The 19,057-nt window shown below is 43.6% G+C and overlaps 1 protein-coding gene across 1 annotated transcript in view; it reads right to left on the minus strand.

Annotated features, from left to right (window-relative positions):
* The window catches only part of LOC124805685 (myrosinase 1-like), a 71,947-nt gene extending 53,092 nt beyond the window's left edge, over window positions 1–18,855 (minus strand). Inside the window, exons 1-2 of the mRNA XM_047266254.1 lie at window positions 18,720–18,855; window positions 4,099–4,232 (exon numbers count right to left, since the gene is read on the minus strand). Coding sequence (XP_047122210.1) covers window positions 4,099–4,232; window positions 18,720–18,855 — 270 coding nt within the window. The remainder of the gene's footprint in view (window positions 1–4,098; window positions 4,233–18,719) is intronic.
* Window positions 18,856–19,057: the final 202 nt, after the last annotated feature.

The following is a 19,057-nucleotide window of genomic DNA, read 5'->3' on the forward strand; positions in this document are numbered from 1 at the left end:
CATTCTTCTACGATTGTAATTTCAGTCTTTAAGATAAAGAGCGAAATTTTTCCGCTTGAAAATGGTCCCAAAGACTGAAACGGCCATCGAGGGATTTGTAAATAAAGTGAATTTTATAGTTAAGGTCACCGTGAAGTCCATTAAAAAGATTCATATCGAATTATGACTATTTGCCAGTCCAGCACGGCTTTCCGGATTGGGAAGGAGCGACTGGTCCCCGGCACAAAACTGCCCGGCGGACTTGTGTCGAGGTACGAGTGAGCCGGCCAGTCTGTGGATGGTTTTTAGGCGGTTTTCCATCTGCCTCGGCGAATGCTGGCTGGTTCCCTTATTCCGCCTCAGCTACACTATGTCGACGATTGCTGCGCAAACAAGTTCTCCACGTACGCGTACACCACCATTACTCTACCACGCAAACATAGGGGTTACACTCGTCTGGTGGAGACGTTCCCTGGGGTGGGGGTGGGGGTGGGGGGGTCGACCGGGGCCGAACCCCACAATAACCCTGAAAGAGGGGTGGGGCGGCGGAGGGGTGGGCTGCGGTAGTCGTCGTGCGGTTGTGGACCACTGTGGCTACGGCGGGGACAGAGCCTCTCCATCGTTTCTGGGCCCCCGGTTAACATACAATACAATACATACAATACAATGATTATTTTGTGTTACTTGTGTGTCCTCGCGTCGAAATTTAATGGATACCATATCTTTTATCTTTTGTGAGTCATCAGCCTTCTGACTGGTTTGATGCAGCCTGCCACATATTCCTCTCCTGTGCCAACCTCTGCATCTCAAAGTAGCATTTGCAACCTACGTCCTCAGTTATTTGCTGGATGTATTACAATCTGTGTCTTCCTCTACAGTTTTTGCCCTCTACAGCTCCCTCTGGTACCATGAAAGTCACGCCTTGATGTCTTAACAGATGGCCTGTCATCCTGTATTTTCTCCGTGTCTGTGCTTCCCACATGTTCGTTTCCTCGCCGATTCTGTGCAGAAACTCCTCGTCCCTTACCTTATCAGTTCACCTAATTTTCAACATTCGTCTCTAGCATCACATCTCAGATACTCCGATTCTCCTCTGTTCCGGTTTTCCCACAGGCCATGTTTCACTACCATACAATGCTGTGCTCCAGACGTACATACCCAGGAATTTCTTCCTCAAATTTGGTGCTACGTTTGACACTAGTAAACTTCTCTCAGCCAAGATTGCCCTTTTTGTCAGTGCCAGTCTGGTTTTGATGTCCTCCTTGCCCCGTCCGTCATTGGTTATACTGCTGCCTGGTTAGCAGAATTCCTTAACTCCCTCTGCTTCGTGAACATCAATCCTGATGTTAAGTTTCTCGCTGTTCTCATTTCCACTATTTCTCATTACTTCCGTCTTTCTTCGTTTTACTGACAATCCATAATCTGTACTCATTACATTGTTGATTCTGTTCAGCATATCATGTAATTCTTCTTCAGTTTCACTCAGGGTAGCAATGTCATCAGCGAATCGGGTCCTTGATACCCTTTCACCTTGAATTTTAGTTGCACTCCTGAACATTTCTTTTATTTCCTGCATCTTCGATGTACAGATTGAACAGTAGAGGGGAAAGACTACATCCCTGTCTTACACCCTTTTTAATACGAGCGCTTCGTTCTTGGTCGTCCACTCTTGTTATTACCTCGAGGCTCTTGTACATATTGCATATGACCCGATTCTCCCTATAGCTTACCCCTATGTTTCTCAGAATTTCGAACGTCTTGCACCATTTTATATTGTCGAACGCTTTTTCCAGGTCAACAAATCCTATAAACGTGTCTTGATTTTTCCTTAGTCTTGCTTCCATTATCAACCGCAACGTCAGAATTGCCTCACACCAACGTGAACAATCGTTTTGTTGCCAACGGTTTTAGAAATTCTGATGAAATATTTTCTATCACTTCTGCCTTATTTGATTTTAAGTCCTCCAAAGCTCTTTTAAATGCTAATAATTCGAATACTGGATTCCCCATCTCTCTTAAATCGTCTCCTGTTTCTTCTTCTATCACATCAGACAAATCTTCCCCCTCTTTCCACCGAGCCGCTCTCTCCTCTGCATTTAACAGTGGAATTCCCGTTGCACCCTTCATGTTACCAACATTTATTTTTCGATTTCTTCGTATTTTTCATGCAAACATTTCGTCTTAGCTTCCCTGCACTTCCTATTTATTTCATTCCTCAGCGACTTGTATTTCTGTATTCCTGAATTTCCCTGAACATTTCTGAACTTCCTTCTTTCATCGATCAGTTGCAGTATTTCTTCTGTTACCCATGGTTTCTTCGCAGTTACCTTCTTTGTACCTATGTTTTCTTTCCAGCTTCTATGATCGACCTTTTTAGACATGTCCATTCCTCTTCAATACCCTTTCTACTGAGCTATTCCTTATTTCTGTATCTATAGCCTTAGAGAACTTCAAGCGTGTCTCGTCATCCCTTAGAACTTTTGTATCCCACTTCTTTGCTTACTGATTCTTCCTGAATAATCTCTTCAACTTCAGCCTACTCTTCATTGCTACTTCATTGTGATCTGAGTCGATATCTGCTCCTAGGTACGCCTTACAATCCAGTATCTGCTTTCGGAATCTCTGTCTGACCATGATGTAATCTAACTGAAATCTATTCGATCACCTAGTCTTTTCCAAGTATACCTGCTCCCCTTGTCATTCTTGAATAGAGTATTCGCTATTACTAGCTGAAACTTATTACAGAGTATTCGCTGTTACTAGCTGACATTTAATACAGAATTCAATTAGTCTTTCTCCTCTCTCATTACTATTCCTATTCTTCTGTAACCTTTACTTCTGCTACTTCCCCTACAACGCATCCCATTTCCCCACGACTATTAGATTTTCATCTCCCTGTACTGTATTACCCTTTCAATATCCTCATATATTTTCTCTTTCTTTTCATCTTCAGCTTGAGACGTCGGCATGTTTACCTGAACCATCGTTGTCGGTGAAAAAAATGAAATGATCGTATGGCATTGTTGGCCGGGAGGCCCCATGCGGGGAAGCTCGGCCGCGGTATTGCAAGTTCTTTGTAGTTGACGCCACCTCGGCGACTTGCGTGCGTCAATGATGATGAACACACAACACCCAGTCATCACGACGCAGAGAAAATACCTGACCCCGCCGGGAATCGAACCCGGGACCCCTTGCGCGGGAAGTGAAAACGCTACCGCAAGACCAGCTCTGGTTTGCTATTGAGTGTGACAAGAACAACCCTGTGACTGAAATGTTTACTATAACACATTCTTTGCATTACCTTTCTATTCATAACGAATCCTATTCCTGTTATACCATTTTCTGCTGCTGTTGATATTACCATATACTCATCTGACCAGAAATCATTGTCTTCCTTCCACTTCACTTCACTAACCCCTACTATATCTAGATTGAGCCTTTTCAGATTTTTTAGCTTCCCTACCTCGTTCAAACTTCTGACTTCCCGCGCCCCGACTCGTAGAACGCTATCCTGACGTTTGTTATTCAGTCTTATTCTCACGGTCACCTCCCCCTTGGCAGTCCCCTCCTGGAGATCCGAATGGGGGACTATTCCGGAATCTTTTGCTGATGGAGAGATCATCATGACACTTTTTCAATTACAGGCCATATGTCCTGCGGATGCTCGTTACGCGCCTTTAATGCAGTGATTCCAGTTCTGCATCCTCATGACGTTGTTCATTGCTGATCTTCCGCCTTTAGAGGGCAGTTTTCCAAAACAAGGACAGGAGAGTGCCCTGAAACTCTGACCGCTCCTCCGCCCTCTTTGACAAGGCCGTTATCAAAATGAGGGTGCTTTGGCCACTAACACTGATTATTAATCAAAATGTAAGCGGTGGCGGGTTTCGAACCTGTGTCAAAGGACGTTTTGATATGTCAAAGACGCCACACCTAGACCACGGGTCTCCAACTACCACAGTAAAAACAAATTAGCTGATTTCACAGTGCCACATCGCCAGATTGTTGTAATTATAATGGGTGCGATCTGTCGTATCCTTTCGTCAAGAAAAATAAAATCGTCTTGTCGCTGATTCTTACTTCGCATAAAAAAAGCACATAACGTCATTTTAATTCACTCACATTAATGGCTTTCAGCATTTGTACATCCTCCTTGTATTTGTGGTAAGAGTCGCACGTCACATCTCCATTATCTCCGTTGTTTCCATATTCCGGATGTTCGTGCAGCATGTGGTCCCAGATACTCTCGCCCTTGCCTGTAAATGACACAAACCTCATTTGACATTGTATTACCAGACAAGTTTTGCAATGCAAAGTGCATGGATAGAAAGACTGAAAAAAATGGTAAGTTATTTCTAGTTAGTCGAGATATGAGGAGTCTTAAAGTATTAGCAGTGTGAAATAAGGAATTTTGAATACAATGATAGCACAATCTGGTCCATGTGAAGTTCACTATGTGCAAATGGCTCTGAGCACTAAGGGACTCAACTTCTGAGGTCATCAGTCCCCTAGAACTTAGAACTACTTAAACCTAACTAACCTAAGGTTCAAATGGTTCAAATGGCTCTGAGCACTATGGTACTTAACTTCTAAGGTCATCAGTCCCCTAGAACTTAGAACTACTTAAACCTAAGGACATCACACACATCCATGCCCGAGGCAGGATTCGAACCTGCGACCGTAGCGGCCGCGCGGTGCCAGACTGTAGCGCCTAGAACCGCTCGGCCACCTCGGCCGGCTAAGTAACCTAAGGACATCACACATATCCATGCCCGAGGCAGGATTCGAACCTGCGACCGTAGCGGTCTCGCGGTTCCAGACTGTAGCGCCTAGAACCGCCTAGTCACTCTAGCCGGCAGTGATGAAATCCTCTTGGAAACTTTGAAGCAGGACTTAACAGACCTTCGTGACGTAGCAGGCCAGGGAAGGAAGCGAGCGTGAACTGATGATCTTGTTCGGCGTGTGGGTCAGACGATTCCAGAATATCTTCTACGAAGGGAAATTCGGACCAATCGAATAAGAATGTTATCAACAGCCATTGTCCTTCATGACAATGCACGTTCTCACACTGCAGGTGCTACAAAAGCGCTCCAGTAGTTGTACTTGGCTCCATTTGATTTTCGTCCTTCTGATTACGTCAACCGCAGGCTATGGGGACAGCATTTTAGCACAGACGAGCTGCAGACCGGCGTAGAAAATTGGCGGAAAGCACAGACGGCTGTTCACTATGACGATGGAAACTGGAAAGTGGATTCTACATTGGTCTTTGACAGCGCGTGCGAAACTCCGCGTGCCCTTTTTTCACATTATATACTGCGAACTGTAGACGAAGGGCAACAGCCAGATGCCGTATTTCCAGATTTCCGGAAGTCGTTTGACACGGTGCACCATTGCATGTTGTTAACGAAAGTACGATCACAGGGAATACGTACACTACTGGCCATTAAAATTGCTACACCAAGAAGAAATGCAGATGATAAACGGGTATTCATTGGACAAATATATTATACTAGAACTGACATGTGATTACATTTTTACGCAGTTTGGGTGCGTAGATCCTCAGAAATGAGTACCCAGAACAGCCGCCTCTGGCAGTAATAACGGCCTTTGATACCCCTGGGCATTGAGTCAAACAGAGCTTGGATGGCGTGTACAGGTAAAGCTGCCCATGCAGCTTCAACACGATACCACAGTTCATCAAGAGTAGTGACTGGCGTATTGTGACGAGCCAGTTGCTCGGCCACCATTGACCAGACGTTTTCAGTTGGTGAGATATCTGGAGAATGAGCTGGCCAGGGCAGCAGTCTAACATTTTCTGTGTCCAGAAAGGCCGGTACAGGACCTGCAACATGCGGTCGTGCATTATTGTGCTGAAATGTAGGGTTTCGCAGGGATCGAATGAAGGGTAGAGCCACGGGTCGTAGCACATCTGAAATGTAACGTCCACTGTTCAAAGTGCCGTCAATGCGAACAAGAGGTGACCGAGACGTGTAGCCCCATACCATTACGCCGGGTGATACTCCAGTATGGCGATGACGAATACACGCTTCTAATGTGCGTTCACCGCGATGTCGCCAAACACGGATGCGACCATCATAACGATGTAAAGAGAAACTGGATTCATCCGAAAAAATGACGGTTTGCCATTCGTGCACCCAGGTTCGTCGTTGAGTACACCATCGCAGGCGCTCCTGTCTATGATGCGGCGTCAAGGGTAACCGCAGCCGTGGTCTCCGAGCTGATTGTCCATGTTGCTGCAAACGTCGTCGAACTGTTCGTGCAGATAGTTGTTGTCTTGCAAATGTCTCCATCTGTTGACTCAGGAATCGAGACGTGGCTGCACGATCCGTTACAGCCATGCGGATAAGATGCCTGTTATCTCGACTGCTAGTGATACGAGGCCGTTGGGATCCAGCACGGCGTTCCGCATTACCCTCCTGAACCTACCGATTCCATATTCTGCTAACAGTCATTGGATCTCGACCAACGCCAGCACCAATGTCGCGATACGATAAACTGCAATCGCGATAGACTAAAATCCGACCTCTACCAAAGACGGAAACGTGATGGTACGCATTTCTCCTCCTTACACCAGGCATCACAACAACGTTTTACCAGGCAACGCTGGTCAACTGCTGTTTGTGTATGAGAAATCGGTTTTGAAACTTTCCTCATGTCAGCAGGTTGTAGGTGTCGCCACCGGCGCCAACCTTGTGTAAATGGTCTGAAAAGCTAATCATTTGCATATCACAGCATCTTCTTCCTGTCGGTTAAATTTCGCGTCTGTAGCACGTCACCTTCGTGGTGTAGCAATTTTAACGGCCAGTAGTGTAGGTATGTGAGTGGCTCGAAGACTTAGTAAGTAACAGAATCCAGTACGTTGTCCTCGAGGGCGAGTGTTCATCAGAGACAAGGTTATCGTCATAAGTGCTCCAGGGAAGTGTGATAGGACCGCTGTTGTTCTCTATATAAGTAAATGATTTGGCGCACAGGGTGGGCAGCAATCTGCGGTTGTTTGCTGATGACGCTATGGTGTACGGTAAGGTGTCGAAGTCGAGTGACTGTAGGAAGATACAAGATGACTTAAACAAAATTCCCAGTGTGATGAATGACAGCTAGCTCTAAATGTGGGAAAATGTTAGTTAATGCGGGTGAGTAGAAAGATCAAACCTGTAATGTTCGGATATAGTATTACTAGTATCATGCTTGAAGCAGTTAAGTTGTTTAAATATCTGGGCGTCACATTTCAAAGAGATATGAAATGGAACGAGCATGTGAGAATTGTGGTAGGGAAGGCGAATGGTCGACTTTGATTTATTGAGAGAATTTTACGAAAGAGTGGTTCACCTGCAAGGGAGACCGCATCTAGGACGCTGATGCGACCTGTTCTTGAGTACCGCTCGAGTGTTTGGGATCCGCACCAGGTCGCACTGAAGGAAAACATCGAAGCAATTCACAGGCGGTCTGCCAGATTTGTTACCAGTAGGTTCGAACTACACGTAAGTGTTGCAGAGATGCTTGGGAACTCAAATGGGAATCCCTGGAGCAAAGGCGACGTTCTTTTCCAGAAAAACACCTCTGGTAAAATTCAGAGAACCGGCATTTGAAACTGACTGCCGAACGATTCTGCTGCCGCCAACATACAGTACATTGGCGTAAGGACCGAGAAGATACGATACGGAAATTAGGGTTCATACGGAGGCATATAGACAGTTGTTTTTCCCTCGCTCTATTTAGGAGTGGAACAGGAAAGGATATGACAACTAGTGGTACAGGGTACCACTAGTTGTAAGTCGAAGTGGTGACTATGAGCAGAAGTAGCTAAAAGGTGTAGCTAAATGTTGCAAATAAAGCATTATTGATTTTCACTGTGATTTGGATATTGCAACCGATAGAACTTTTAACAAAAAATAACCCTCGTATATATCTAGAACTAATATAAACAATAACTACGTTCTTTAGCAAAAAAAAGCTGTTAGTCGGATTAAGTTGATTTAATTGTACACGCTTTCGCTCGCTCGTCGCTGACTGGCTACCTTTTTCTGCCAGTAGCTCAGCAACGGTTTTCTTCCTGGGCGTAGTTTATGACGAGTAATGTGTAGTTTTCAATGGTGTAAGCAGGATCTCGAAGAGACTGCCTAGTACTCGTAAATTACCGCAATATGCACTTGTAGACATATGCAAATCCTCGTGCAGTCATGGAGGTGACACATAAGGATCACCCCCGTATCGGTGTATGATCAGGGATTAGCGATACACTAATTTCATCTGAGTGATTAACAGGATTCCTGCGCAGAGAGTTACAATCCTTACCGGGTACCCTTATAGCAAGACAACGACTACTGTCTATGAACGACGCGGCAGCACCCCATTTTCTGCGGATAGCGCGACTTTAGGTCACCGCAATGCTTCAGGGTGATGTGTTTGCCGAGCCGGTCCGGTAGCATGGTCTGCCTGTTCACCAGACCTGAATACGTTGGATTTCTGACTGCGAGGATACTTAAAGGCATTGGTGTATTCCCAACGCATCTACAATGTCCAGATGCTGCAGGAGGGTATGTGTGATCAATGCATGTGACGCAGTCCGAATGAAGCCAGGTATATCTGAAAGGGTGCATGATTCACTGCGAATGGTGACTGAAGGATGTGACAGGATGTAAACAAATACAGCACTGCCTATAGTGCTTACTTCTACGTAACAGACAGGTGGCAATGAGAGGACAAAATGGTTCAAATGGCTCTGAGCACTATGCGACTTAACTTCTGAGGCCATCAGTCGCCTAGAACTTAGAACTAATTAAACCTAGCCAACCTATGAACATCACACACATCCATGCCCGAGGCAGGATTCGAACCTGCGACCGTAGCGATCGCTCGGCTCCAGACTGGAACGCCTAGAACCGCACGGCCACTCCGGCCGGCATGAAAGGACAAATTGACCCGTATTTCAACAGGTATTGGTTTCCCGGCAAATAATAAGATTAACATTTCTTCTATTTTTGACCAATACTACCTCCTTTAGGTAAATGTGACACTTTTTTTAAACAGCGCGCTGTATATGTAACTCTTCACTCCTTTTCAGGTTTGTGCCTAGCTTTCAATCAAAACAGTCCTCACAACATAAATGTAGCCGCAGAACCACAACTTACAGTCACTTCAAACAAGTCTTAGTGTAAGGCCTTCCACATCATTAATTTTATTAATGTACAATACATTTCACCGCGAGAGTCTAACTGTTCCCACACAGTAAATTGTTTTTAGCCTCCGCATCGACGTGTTTCCCTACAAACATTCCATGTCCCTTCTGACTCTAGGTCAATAACAGTGGACTCCATTTCGCTAGAGGCTTTACCCTCACTAAAATCCAATTACACTGTGCAGCCTGCCTTGAGGCAGAAATTAATTTCAAAGTTGTATTAGAACTTTAATCGAAATATTAAAGGTCAACTCTTTGGTCAGGGAGAGATTCGGTAATTGAGTATTGTGTACTGCTGTGATGTAATTGTCGGCTGTTGGCAAGCAGACCGCCGGATGGGGAGTCGTGGGCGAGAGGAATGAAAGTGGGGTTGAGTGGGTGGCATGGTCATACGGCTGAGAGTACGTTAAAAGCCTAATACCATCTCCATTTAGGGTCGCCAGGCATCAGAATCAGTATCCTTAGTTTGATTGCGTTGATGTTATACCCTTCTGTAGAAATGAAATTTGCAATATACTTGGTGAACCCGACAAAAAACCGACAAAATCTCGGAGGCAGCACAGAAACATTTTCTACTTGTTGTTTCTGTCGTCAGTCCCAAGACATTACACATATATTCGATATTAATCCGAATTACTTTTGATATTACTTTATCCATGTTGGATCTGGTGAACTCCGCGGCCGTTAATGACAGTTCCTGAATGAGGCAACCAGCCACATATACTTTTTAAATGTTTTATTTTAGTGCCATAACCTGTTTCGCTACCATGCCGATCTTCAGATAGCTAATATTTTTTGTTACATAGATGTTTTTATCAACAGCATGTCGTCTGCTCCACACTGCACAAGAATATTTGAGTATTACTTTTGTTTCGAATAAACATTACAAAATCCTGTAACGTATAGTTACCGAAACGGACAACACAGAACCCACAATGCAACAGGCCTGAGACAGATGCAAAACTACTGCAATGTGGCTGCCGCCGTTGCGGTGTAACTTGTGTTAAGAGGTTTTATATTGTGAATTATATTGGATTGGTTTTCTATTCTTTGACCGAGCGATGTGGTGCAGTACTTAGCACAATGGACTCACATTCGGGAGGACGGTGGTTCAAATTTGCGTCCGGTCGTCCTGATTTACGTTTTCCGTGATTTCCTTAAATCGCTGCAGGCAAATGCCGGTATGGTTCCTTTGAAAGGGCACGACCGACTTCCTTCCCTATCCTTCCCTAATCCGATGGGACTGATGACCTCGCTGTTTGGTCCCCTCACCCAAATCAACCAACCAACCAACCAACCAACCAATCCTATTCTTTGACACCGTGTGTGTCTGTACTGTAATCCCGAACAATGCAAGTGGTATGCTTACGTAAACTCTATCTGATAAAAGTGCCGCCAAATCTCTGAAATTAAATAACTATGCTGAAATTCACTTCCACCAAAAACTATTAGAAGACATTAGACTTTTGAGCCTTTGGCCTAGTGTTGGCCTTTTCCTCATATTTTTCAGTTAACTTAGAACCGCATCACGTGTAAATAATTCAGTCTTGCATTCCAGTTTTAATGATAACATGAAAAATGAATGGTTTTTGGATTCTAAGAGTGCTGTAGTTAGTTTTATCCTGATTACAACCTTCTGTATGTTTTCAGTACTATATTTTTTTTTGTATCTAACATTTCTGCATGTGGGAGTGGTTTTTGGAGCTACGTGTGTGATTCTCTGAGCTCGCATTTCTCGTGGGTCTGATGTAGGTGTACCTTCATAACATCCTTTCGGCAAGCGACCTCCGCGCCAGACACGAAGAGTCTGGCGCTCAGCGGACCTTGGCTAAGCCGCTTATAGGGGAAACAAAAGTGGACCTTTGGTTCCAGTTTCCTCAAAATGCGGTCCACACAATAGTGTACCTGAGCAGAGGGGCAGGGCAAGGTCGAGCCATTCCCATCAGCCAAAGCAAGAGTGGAGTGGGTTCAGCTGACCTGAATAGTAAACATTCTGCTCGAAGGCAGCGTAACACAGCTCGCTAGTCGAAATAATATCGTCTCGAGAATACTCTGGTGAATACAGACTCAGAGCCTTCCGTGCGGACGTACACGTTTAAAATTTCCCGTTTCTGTTCAAAATCTTACGACCAGGGCGAACGACCGCCATAGCGTGGGGAATCGAGCTAGACGTCCGGCTGCTGACTCGTTGGTTCACGGTTACCATACTGGTGGGAGGCAAACGTTCATTAAAATTAGCTGTAACTGGAAGAGCATTTCGGGGCTGGCGTTGGATTGACCGCAAGGGAGAGGCGTAAGCACTGCTCTAAGTTTAGATGGGAAGTCAGATAGGTGAAGTCTGGCCACTCTTATTCTGGGAGGGTAATCCACAGTTCACAAGACTTTGCACAAAAATGACGCCATTTTGACGCCACACCCACTTACAGATTTTCGTTAACAGTCGATGGTGGCTAGTTGGGCAACATTATTTTGGATTCCCTAATTTTGTATCATAACTGGAGTGTTATGCAAGTATGCTGTTCCTGGGAAATGGAACATTGAAGATTTTACAAAAACACGTCATTCTTGGTACAATTTGTTATATTAAATATCAAATAATGACGTATTGGCCGTCAAAGCCTTTATTAGTTGCAAGTTACAGTACATGAAACAAAATTTTGCTGGTTGATCGTAGTGTAATGGTCATAAGCGTTGAGTGGTGGAGGGTAGTGTAGCTTTGCAGCACGTTCGTATCCTGTCATATCTAAACAGTTTTTTTTTTTTTTTTACCTTCACGTTTCTAAAATGTTCTGAGACTACCTTACTCAGTTGATAGAAGTACGTTCTGTAATATTTGATGTTATGTAAATATAATAGTCTCTCTCTCAGAATGAACTGTTATTGTCAATAATTTATAAGTTAAACATGAAACACACAAATACGACTAAATATTAAAAACACATTGACCATCTGTTAAAACAAACTATCACTCAGAATAAAAAGCTCAGAAAAGCCTGACACGTTTGTAAAAGAATTGAAAGGCAGGACACTTAGAAAATGTACCAAACTGCCTACACTACGCTTGTCCGTCCTCTCTTAGAATACTGCTGCGCGGTGTGGGATCCTTACCAGATAGGACTGACGGAGTACATCAAAAAAGTTCAAAGAAAGGCAGCACGTTTTGTATTATCGCGAAATATGGGAGAGAGTGTCACAGAAACAGGATTTGGGCTGGACATCATTAAAAGAAAGGCGTTTTTCGTTGCGACAGAAACTTCTCACGAAATTCCAGTCTTCAACTTTCTCCTCCGAATGCGAAAATATTTTGTTGACACCGACCTACATAGGGAGAAACGATCACCACGATAAAATAAGGGAAATCAGAGCTCGTACGGAAAGATATAGGTATTCATTCTTTCCGCGCGCTATACGAGATTAGAATAATAGAGAATTGTGAAGATGGTTCGATGAACCCTCTGCCAGGCACTTAAATGTGATTTGCAGAGTATCCATGTAGATGTAGATGTAGTCTCAGCCGTCTATAAAGTATAAAAGAAAACTGACGAGCTAATTCTTTTAGGACACTTCTTTGCCAAACAAAAATGTCTTCCATTAAAGCACATCTTCAGCCACCAATAAGAAGTTTTTGTAATTTTGTTACAACGAATTTTACCAATGTCGACGCGTTACCGAGAGATCCTCAACGAGGAGTTTTGAAACAGCATTTATTCGTTGGACCTAAGAAAATAAATTACTGGTTTAATTCGTCTGCCGGAATGGCTACCGATGCTTTCTGATTACAAACCATTTCGTGAAACTAGTTTTGAGAGTTTCTAAAAGTAAGCTTATTTTGTTGAATACCGGTGAATAATACGTTATTAGATTCAGTGCTGCCTGGCTTCGGCTTTTTCTTCTGTCTTGTAAATCATTAATTCGTCTTACTTACCGTGTAGACGAAGGGAAATCAGAAAAAGTACTTTTTCAGTACGTTTCATAGTTAATTCTTGCCAAAAAATTTAATTTCTTCCTTATCCAGAATCTAATGTACATGAATGCATTACTTTACGTAGTTATGAACGACGCATCTTTGAGGTTAACGTATCCAGCAGTAAAGAAAAAGCATATTCTCCAGTTCCCTCTCCTTGAGGTGAACGTTACTGTTTTGAACGTCATGTTCGACTCGTGTGTTGTGAACCGAACGATGATGAAAGTCGACAAACAGCTCTTTCCGTCTTCGATACAACGGGTGACGTCAAAATGACGTCACGTTTACACGAAGTGTTACGAACTGTAGGTTGCCCATTCCGGGGCGGCAAGTGACCTGGCCATTTGAGTTTTGCGTCTTATAGTTTTTCTCTCGGAACGGCATCTGCTAAGACGGAGCGCTGAGTCTACAAGCAGTGCCGCTGTAAGGGCAGTCCTGCTCACGACTAAAAAACGCTCAGAGCCGCGTCATCGGTCGCCAAGACGCGAGAGACAGACACAAAAGCGTGGAATAGTTTGGAGACGGATCTTTTTATTAGAACGCTTAAATTCACGGGGATTCCTAGCATCTATGCAGTGCGCATGTTCAGAGGGCAGTACGAGCATTCGTATTCCCTTACTCTTCTTGTGAGGGTAACTTATCGAATAGTCACTCACGTTATTAATAAAGGGCAGAGATAGCCGCGAAAATACTGATGCTAAATGTAGGTGAGTTTCTTTTCCCTAATATTCTAATTATGGGTTTTGTCCTCGGTTTTGTTTTTGTACTCAAAAAATTATCAATTTATGAACTTTAATGTAGTGCCATATTTTTAGTGACCGCCATTCGGATACTAATTGTCCAGCGACTTCCTCTGGTGGCGACACTGTGCTATTCTGTATTAATTCATTTTTGTGTCAGGCAAATAATTAATTTATTGAATAAATTGTGTCTCACCAGATCTATAATTTCGTTTGGTAACTGGGAGAGGAACCTTTTTTACATTGACTGCAACGGGTTCTTTCATCAAAAACTAGCGATTACGGCCACGATCAAATCTTGCAAGAGAGAAGGCGTTCCCTTTATGCGCACAGTTAGTTCACAAACATGATTTGCTAGTTTCATGGAGGCTCCCTGCAGCGCTTGATCTGGCTTGCTAGGGAAAAGGGCAAGTTATCTTATCAGCCCAGGAACCACTCGTAGGGCCGATGGTTAGTTCTCAAAACACCAGCTTCCTGCAAACTCTATACTAAATAAGCTATAGTGTGAAATACTGTACTGTACAGTGCTACAATGAGTTAATTATTAACATCGGTGTTGTAAGCTTTCTTTTTTTATGAAGTACATTTCCGGCAGATGGGCTATTCTTCAACGTGATTGCAATGATTAAATTGTAAATTGAAAATCATTAACTTGATTTCATAATTATTCTTCATTTCATTAGGTTCATTAATTCTGATTTTGAGGCATATATATAGCTGCAGAATGTGAACACGAAAATGCCTTTAATATAGCGTATGTATGTGTGAGGTTAACACATTGCGTACTCATGTTGCTTAGTACTTTTCTAGTATCTTTCGCGTAGACTTACGTAACTGTTCTCGAATAGTATTTTAAAACACTTATGGCAGAAGTGACCACTTCCCCCTCCTCTTTCCTCGTCTTCAGCATCTCGCGAATAGCAGGGCTCTGGTTGTCACTCCACTGAACAAGCCTTAGGTGGCTCCAGTGGGACGGAGCGAGTAGCAAACAACCGGTGCAGGCGCAAGTTTAAAAGCTGTAATTTTAGAAAGCCGCCTCTTAACAGCCGTGTCCACATGTTGCTAAGGCTGCTTCGACTATGCTACGGTAGTTTCGCTGGTAAGCCCTTATAGAGTCTCAATACAGACCCGATTTCTCCCTACGCTATTTCATATTTTTGGAACCCTAAAGAAAGACATTCTTGGCCGTCGATTTGCTTCGGAGAAGAAGGTGCACACCTGGGTACAATCGTGGTACCTTAGGCAACCACAAACATTTTTCCATGGAGGCACTGACCGTCTGTCTCAAATTGATAAATGTATCAACAGTTATGGCGATTACTTTCGAAATAATAAACAGTTTAGCTAGTTTGTTATCTGTCTCGTTCTCGTCTGACTGCCCCTTATACTAAAATTTTCTCCATTGTCTGGCACCTAGTTCAAGTCTACGGACATGCAACAGAGCATCAAGAACACAATGTAAGTAGGCTGTTGGTAATGCCACGTAGTGCTCTGTATGAAAATCGCTGACTGCGCTGTGTGCAGTCTGTGGCTGGTTGGACTCATTGTTGCAATATTCTCTTATGTAGTGTTGGGCAGTTGGATGTGAGCCGCCAGCAGTGGTGGATGTGGAGAGAGAGATGCCAGAGTTTTGAGAGGTTACTATGAGCGGACGATCTGGACGTGTGTCCGCCAGAAAAAGGAAATTTGTAAACATGGATGTCATATATATAATGACTTTTGAACATTATTAAGGTAAATACATTGTTTGTTCTCTATCAAAATCTTTCATTTGCTAACTATGCCTATCAGTGGTTAGTGCTGTCAGTAGTTAGAATCTTTTATTTAGCTGGCAGCATTGGCGCTCGCTGTATTGTAGTAGTTCGAGTAAAGAAGATTTTTGTGAGGTAAGTGATTCATGAAAGGTATAGGTTATTGTTAGTGAGGAATTATTGAAAGTCAGATTGCGTTGCGCTAAAATAATATTGTGTGTCAGTTTAGTGATGATCAGAATGAGTAAAGAGAGAAATGTCTGAGTACGTTCAGTTTTGCTCAGCTGTCTGAAAAGCAAATAACGTAGAAGTTTATCAGCACAGTCATTCTTAACTTTCAAAGGGGACGTTACAGAAATAGTGTTGAAAACGCGTTTTGTGAAAAAGATGCCACGTAAAACGTTTTCCAATTCCACTCTATACATGAATAAGAAAGTTTGCTTACCTTCACAGTCAGTTGCTGAATGTTTGTTTCCCTCACTAGTCCTAACCCACATAACGTTATAGCGAGGAACAATGGAGGATCTATAATGAAGGATTTACGAGGGCTGTTGTTGTTGTTGTGGTCTTTAGTCCTGAGACTGGTTTGATGCAGCTCTCCATGCTACTCTATCCTGTGCAAGCTTTTTCATCTCCCAGTACCTACTGCAACCTACATCCTTCTGAATCTGCTTGGTGTATTCATCTCTTGGTCTCCCCCTACGATTTTTACCCTCCGCGCTGCCCTCCAATACTAAATTGGTGATCCCTTGATGCCTCAGAACATGTCCTACCAACCGATCCCTTCTTCTGATCAAGTTGTGCCACAAACTTCTCTTCTCCCCAATTCTATTCAATACTTCCTGATTAGTTATGTGATCTACCCATCTAATCTTCAGCATTCTTCTGTAGCACCACATTTCGAAAGCTTCTATTCTCTTCTTGTCCAAACTATTTATCGTCCATGTTTCACTTCCATACATGGCTACACTCCATACGAATACTTTCAGAAATGACTTCCTGACACTTAAATCAATACTGGATGTTAACAAATTTCTCTTCTTCAGAAACGCTTTCCTTGCCATTGCCAGCCTACATTTTATATCCTCTCTACTTCGACCATCATCAGTTATTTTGCTCCCCAAATAGCAAAACTCCTTTACTACTTTAAGTGCCTCATTTCCTAATCTAATTCCCTCAGCATCACCCGACTTCATTAGACTACATTCCATTATCCTTGTTTTGCTTTTGTTGATGTTCATCTTATATCCTCCTTGCAAGACACTGTCCATTCCATTCAACTGCTCTTCCAAGTCCTTTGCTGTCTCTGACAGAATTACAATGTCATCGGCGAACCTCAAAGTTTTTATTTCTTCTCCATGAATTTTAATACCTACTCCGAATTTTTCTTTTGTTTCCTTTACTGCTTGCTCAATATACAGATTGAACAACATCGGGGAGAGGCTACAACCCTGTCTTACTCCCTTCCCAACCACTGCTTCCCTTTCATGTCCCTCGACTCTTATAACTGCCATCTGGCTTCTGTACAAATTGTAAATAGCCTTTCGCTCCCTGTATTTTACCCCTGCCACCTTTAGAATTTGAAAGAGAGTATTCCAGTCAACATTGTCAAAAGCTTAATGTCTCCTGATAACGACATCCTCTTGAGTAGTCCCCGCCCGGAGATCCGAATGGGGGACTATTTTACCTCCGGAATATTTTACCCAAGAGGACGCCATCATCATGTAATCATACAGTAAAGCTGCATGCCCTCGGGAAAAATTACGGCTGTAGTTTCCCCTTGCTTTCAGCCGTTCGCAGTACCAGCACAGCAAGGCCGTTTTGGTTATTGTTACAAGGCCAGATCAGTCAATCATCCAGATTGTTGCCCCTGCAACTACTGAAAAGGCTGCTGCGCCTCTTCAGGAACCACACGTTTGTCTGGCCTCTCAACAGATACCCCTCCGTTGTGGTTGCACCTACGGTACGGCTATCTGCATCGCTGAGGCACGCAAGCCTCCCCACCAACGGCCAGGTCCATGGTTCATGGGGGGGTTACGAGGGCTAGTCTGAAAATAAGGTCCGATGGGGTGCGAAATGTAAACCACAGTGAAAATCCGATGAAGCTTTGCTCAGACGTGTTGGGCAGTGTCTCTAGTATGCCCGTCGATTGCGTCACGTCGCTCTTTTCAGTACTGAGCGTACAGTGAGCATGTAAAGATGCTTAGGACAACGGTGCCTCCCGCCAAGTATGAGGGTCCGGTGTGAGATTTCGCCTGATGTCATACTGCCCACATAACATAACTGTCATAAGTTTCCTTCGGCATGACAATTCTCGGCCACACTCTGAAGGGGCAATGAAGACGCTCCTGCAGCGTTTTCGATGGGAAGTATTTGATCACCCACAATGGAGCTCGTAATTGACTCTTCCTGAGTTTCATCTCTGCTTACATGACCCCCTAGCCATGAAGACAACGTTCTGACACAGACAACGAGTTGTACACCAGCGTAGAGAATTGGTAGGAAGCGCAGGTGACTTCCTTCTACGACAAGGGTGTTGGAAAGTTGGCACAACGCTACGACAAATGTTTGAATCGGCGCGGCAATTCTGTACAGAAGTAGCGGCAAGGTGTCTAATTGTTGTAAATAAAACATTTTTTTTCACTGTGGTTTCCATTTTGCGACCGATCGGACCTTACTTTCCGAATAAGCCTCGTATATAGTCAGCGGTTTCGAATATGTTCCTAGGAATGGTACTCATTTTTGTGGTAGTGAAGGGACAAAGTCAGTAACGTAAGTGGTTGCTATAATCGTGTTCTTATAATAGCCTACACTTAATGAGTAAAGATGAAATATCGGGAATGTACCGTCAGTGGCTGCAAATGTGTTCTTACACTCGCCAATAATCGCAAATAAAATTAAAATTCAAGCAAATACTCTCAGTTGCAGTGTGTATGGGTTTCACATTCGTTCTCACCTACCAATGATCACAATGAAAAAGAGTGTTTAAGGATCCATTCAGTCAGTTGCTGAGATCGTACTTCTCACGTTAGTCTTCAGTCACCCCTCTATTAGTAGTAGTGTGTGGACATGTTCCGTTAATATCAACTTACCATCCTCGTTCCATGCCCCTTCTACCTGGTAGGCAGCTGTTGCGCAACCGAAAAGAAATCCATCCGGAAACGTGTTAGCTGGAGTCTGTGCAGAACCCACAGCTAAAACGGCTGCGAAGAGCACATGCACCAACATTGTCAGGGAAGCAATTGCGAACTCAAGTGGGAACGATGGCTGTCGCACTGAATTCGTGCTTCAGGAAGATAACGTGGTGTTTACTTCTCGTAATCTGCCAGCACTCCAATTAATGAAAGATTTTGATTAGATTTACGTCATGAACATTTTCGCGATGTTGCATATAGTAGCTAGGATAATGAAAGGAGAAGGAGATTACTCT

This window comes from Schistocerca piceifrons, chromosome 7, assembly GCF_021461385.2.
Source record: "Schistocerca piceifrons isolate TAMUIC-IGC-003096 chromosome 7, iqSchPice1.1, whole genome shotgun sequence".
Lineage (NCBI taxonomy): Eukaryota > Metazoa > Arthropoda > Insecta > Orthoptera > Acrididae > Schistocerca > Schistocerca piceifrons.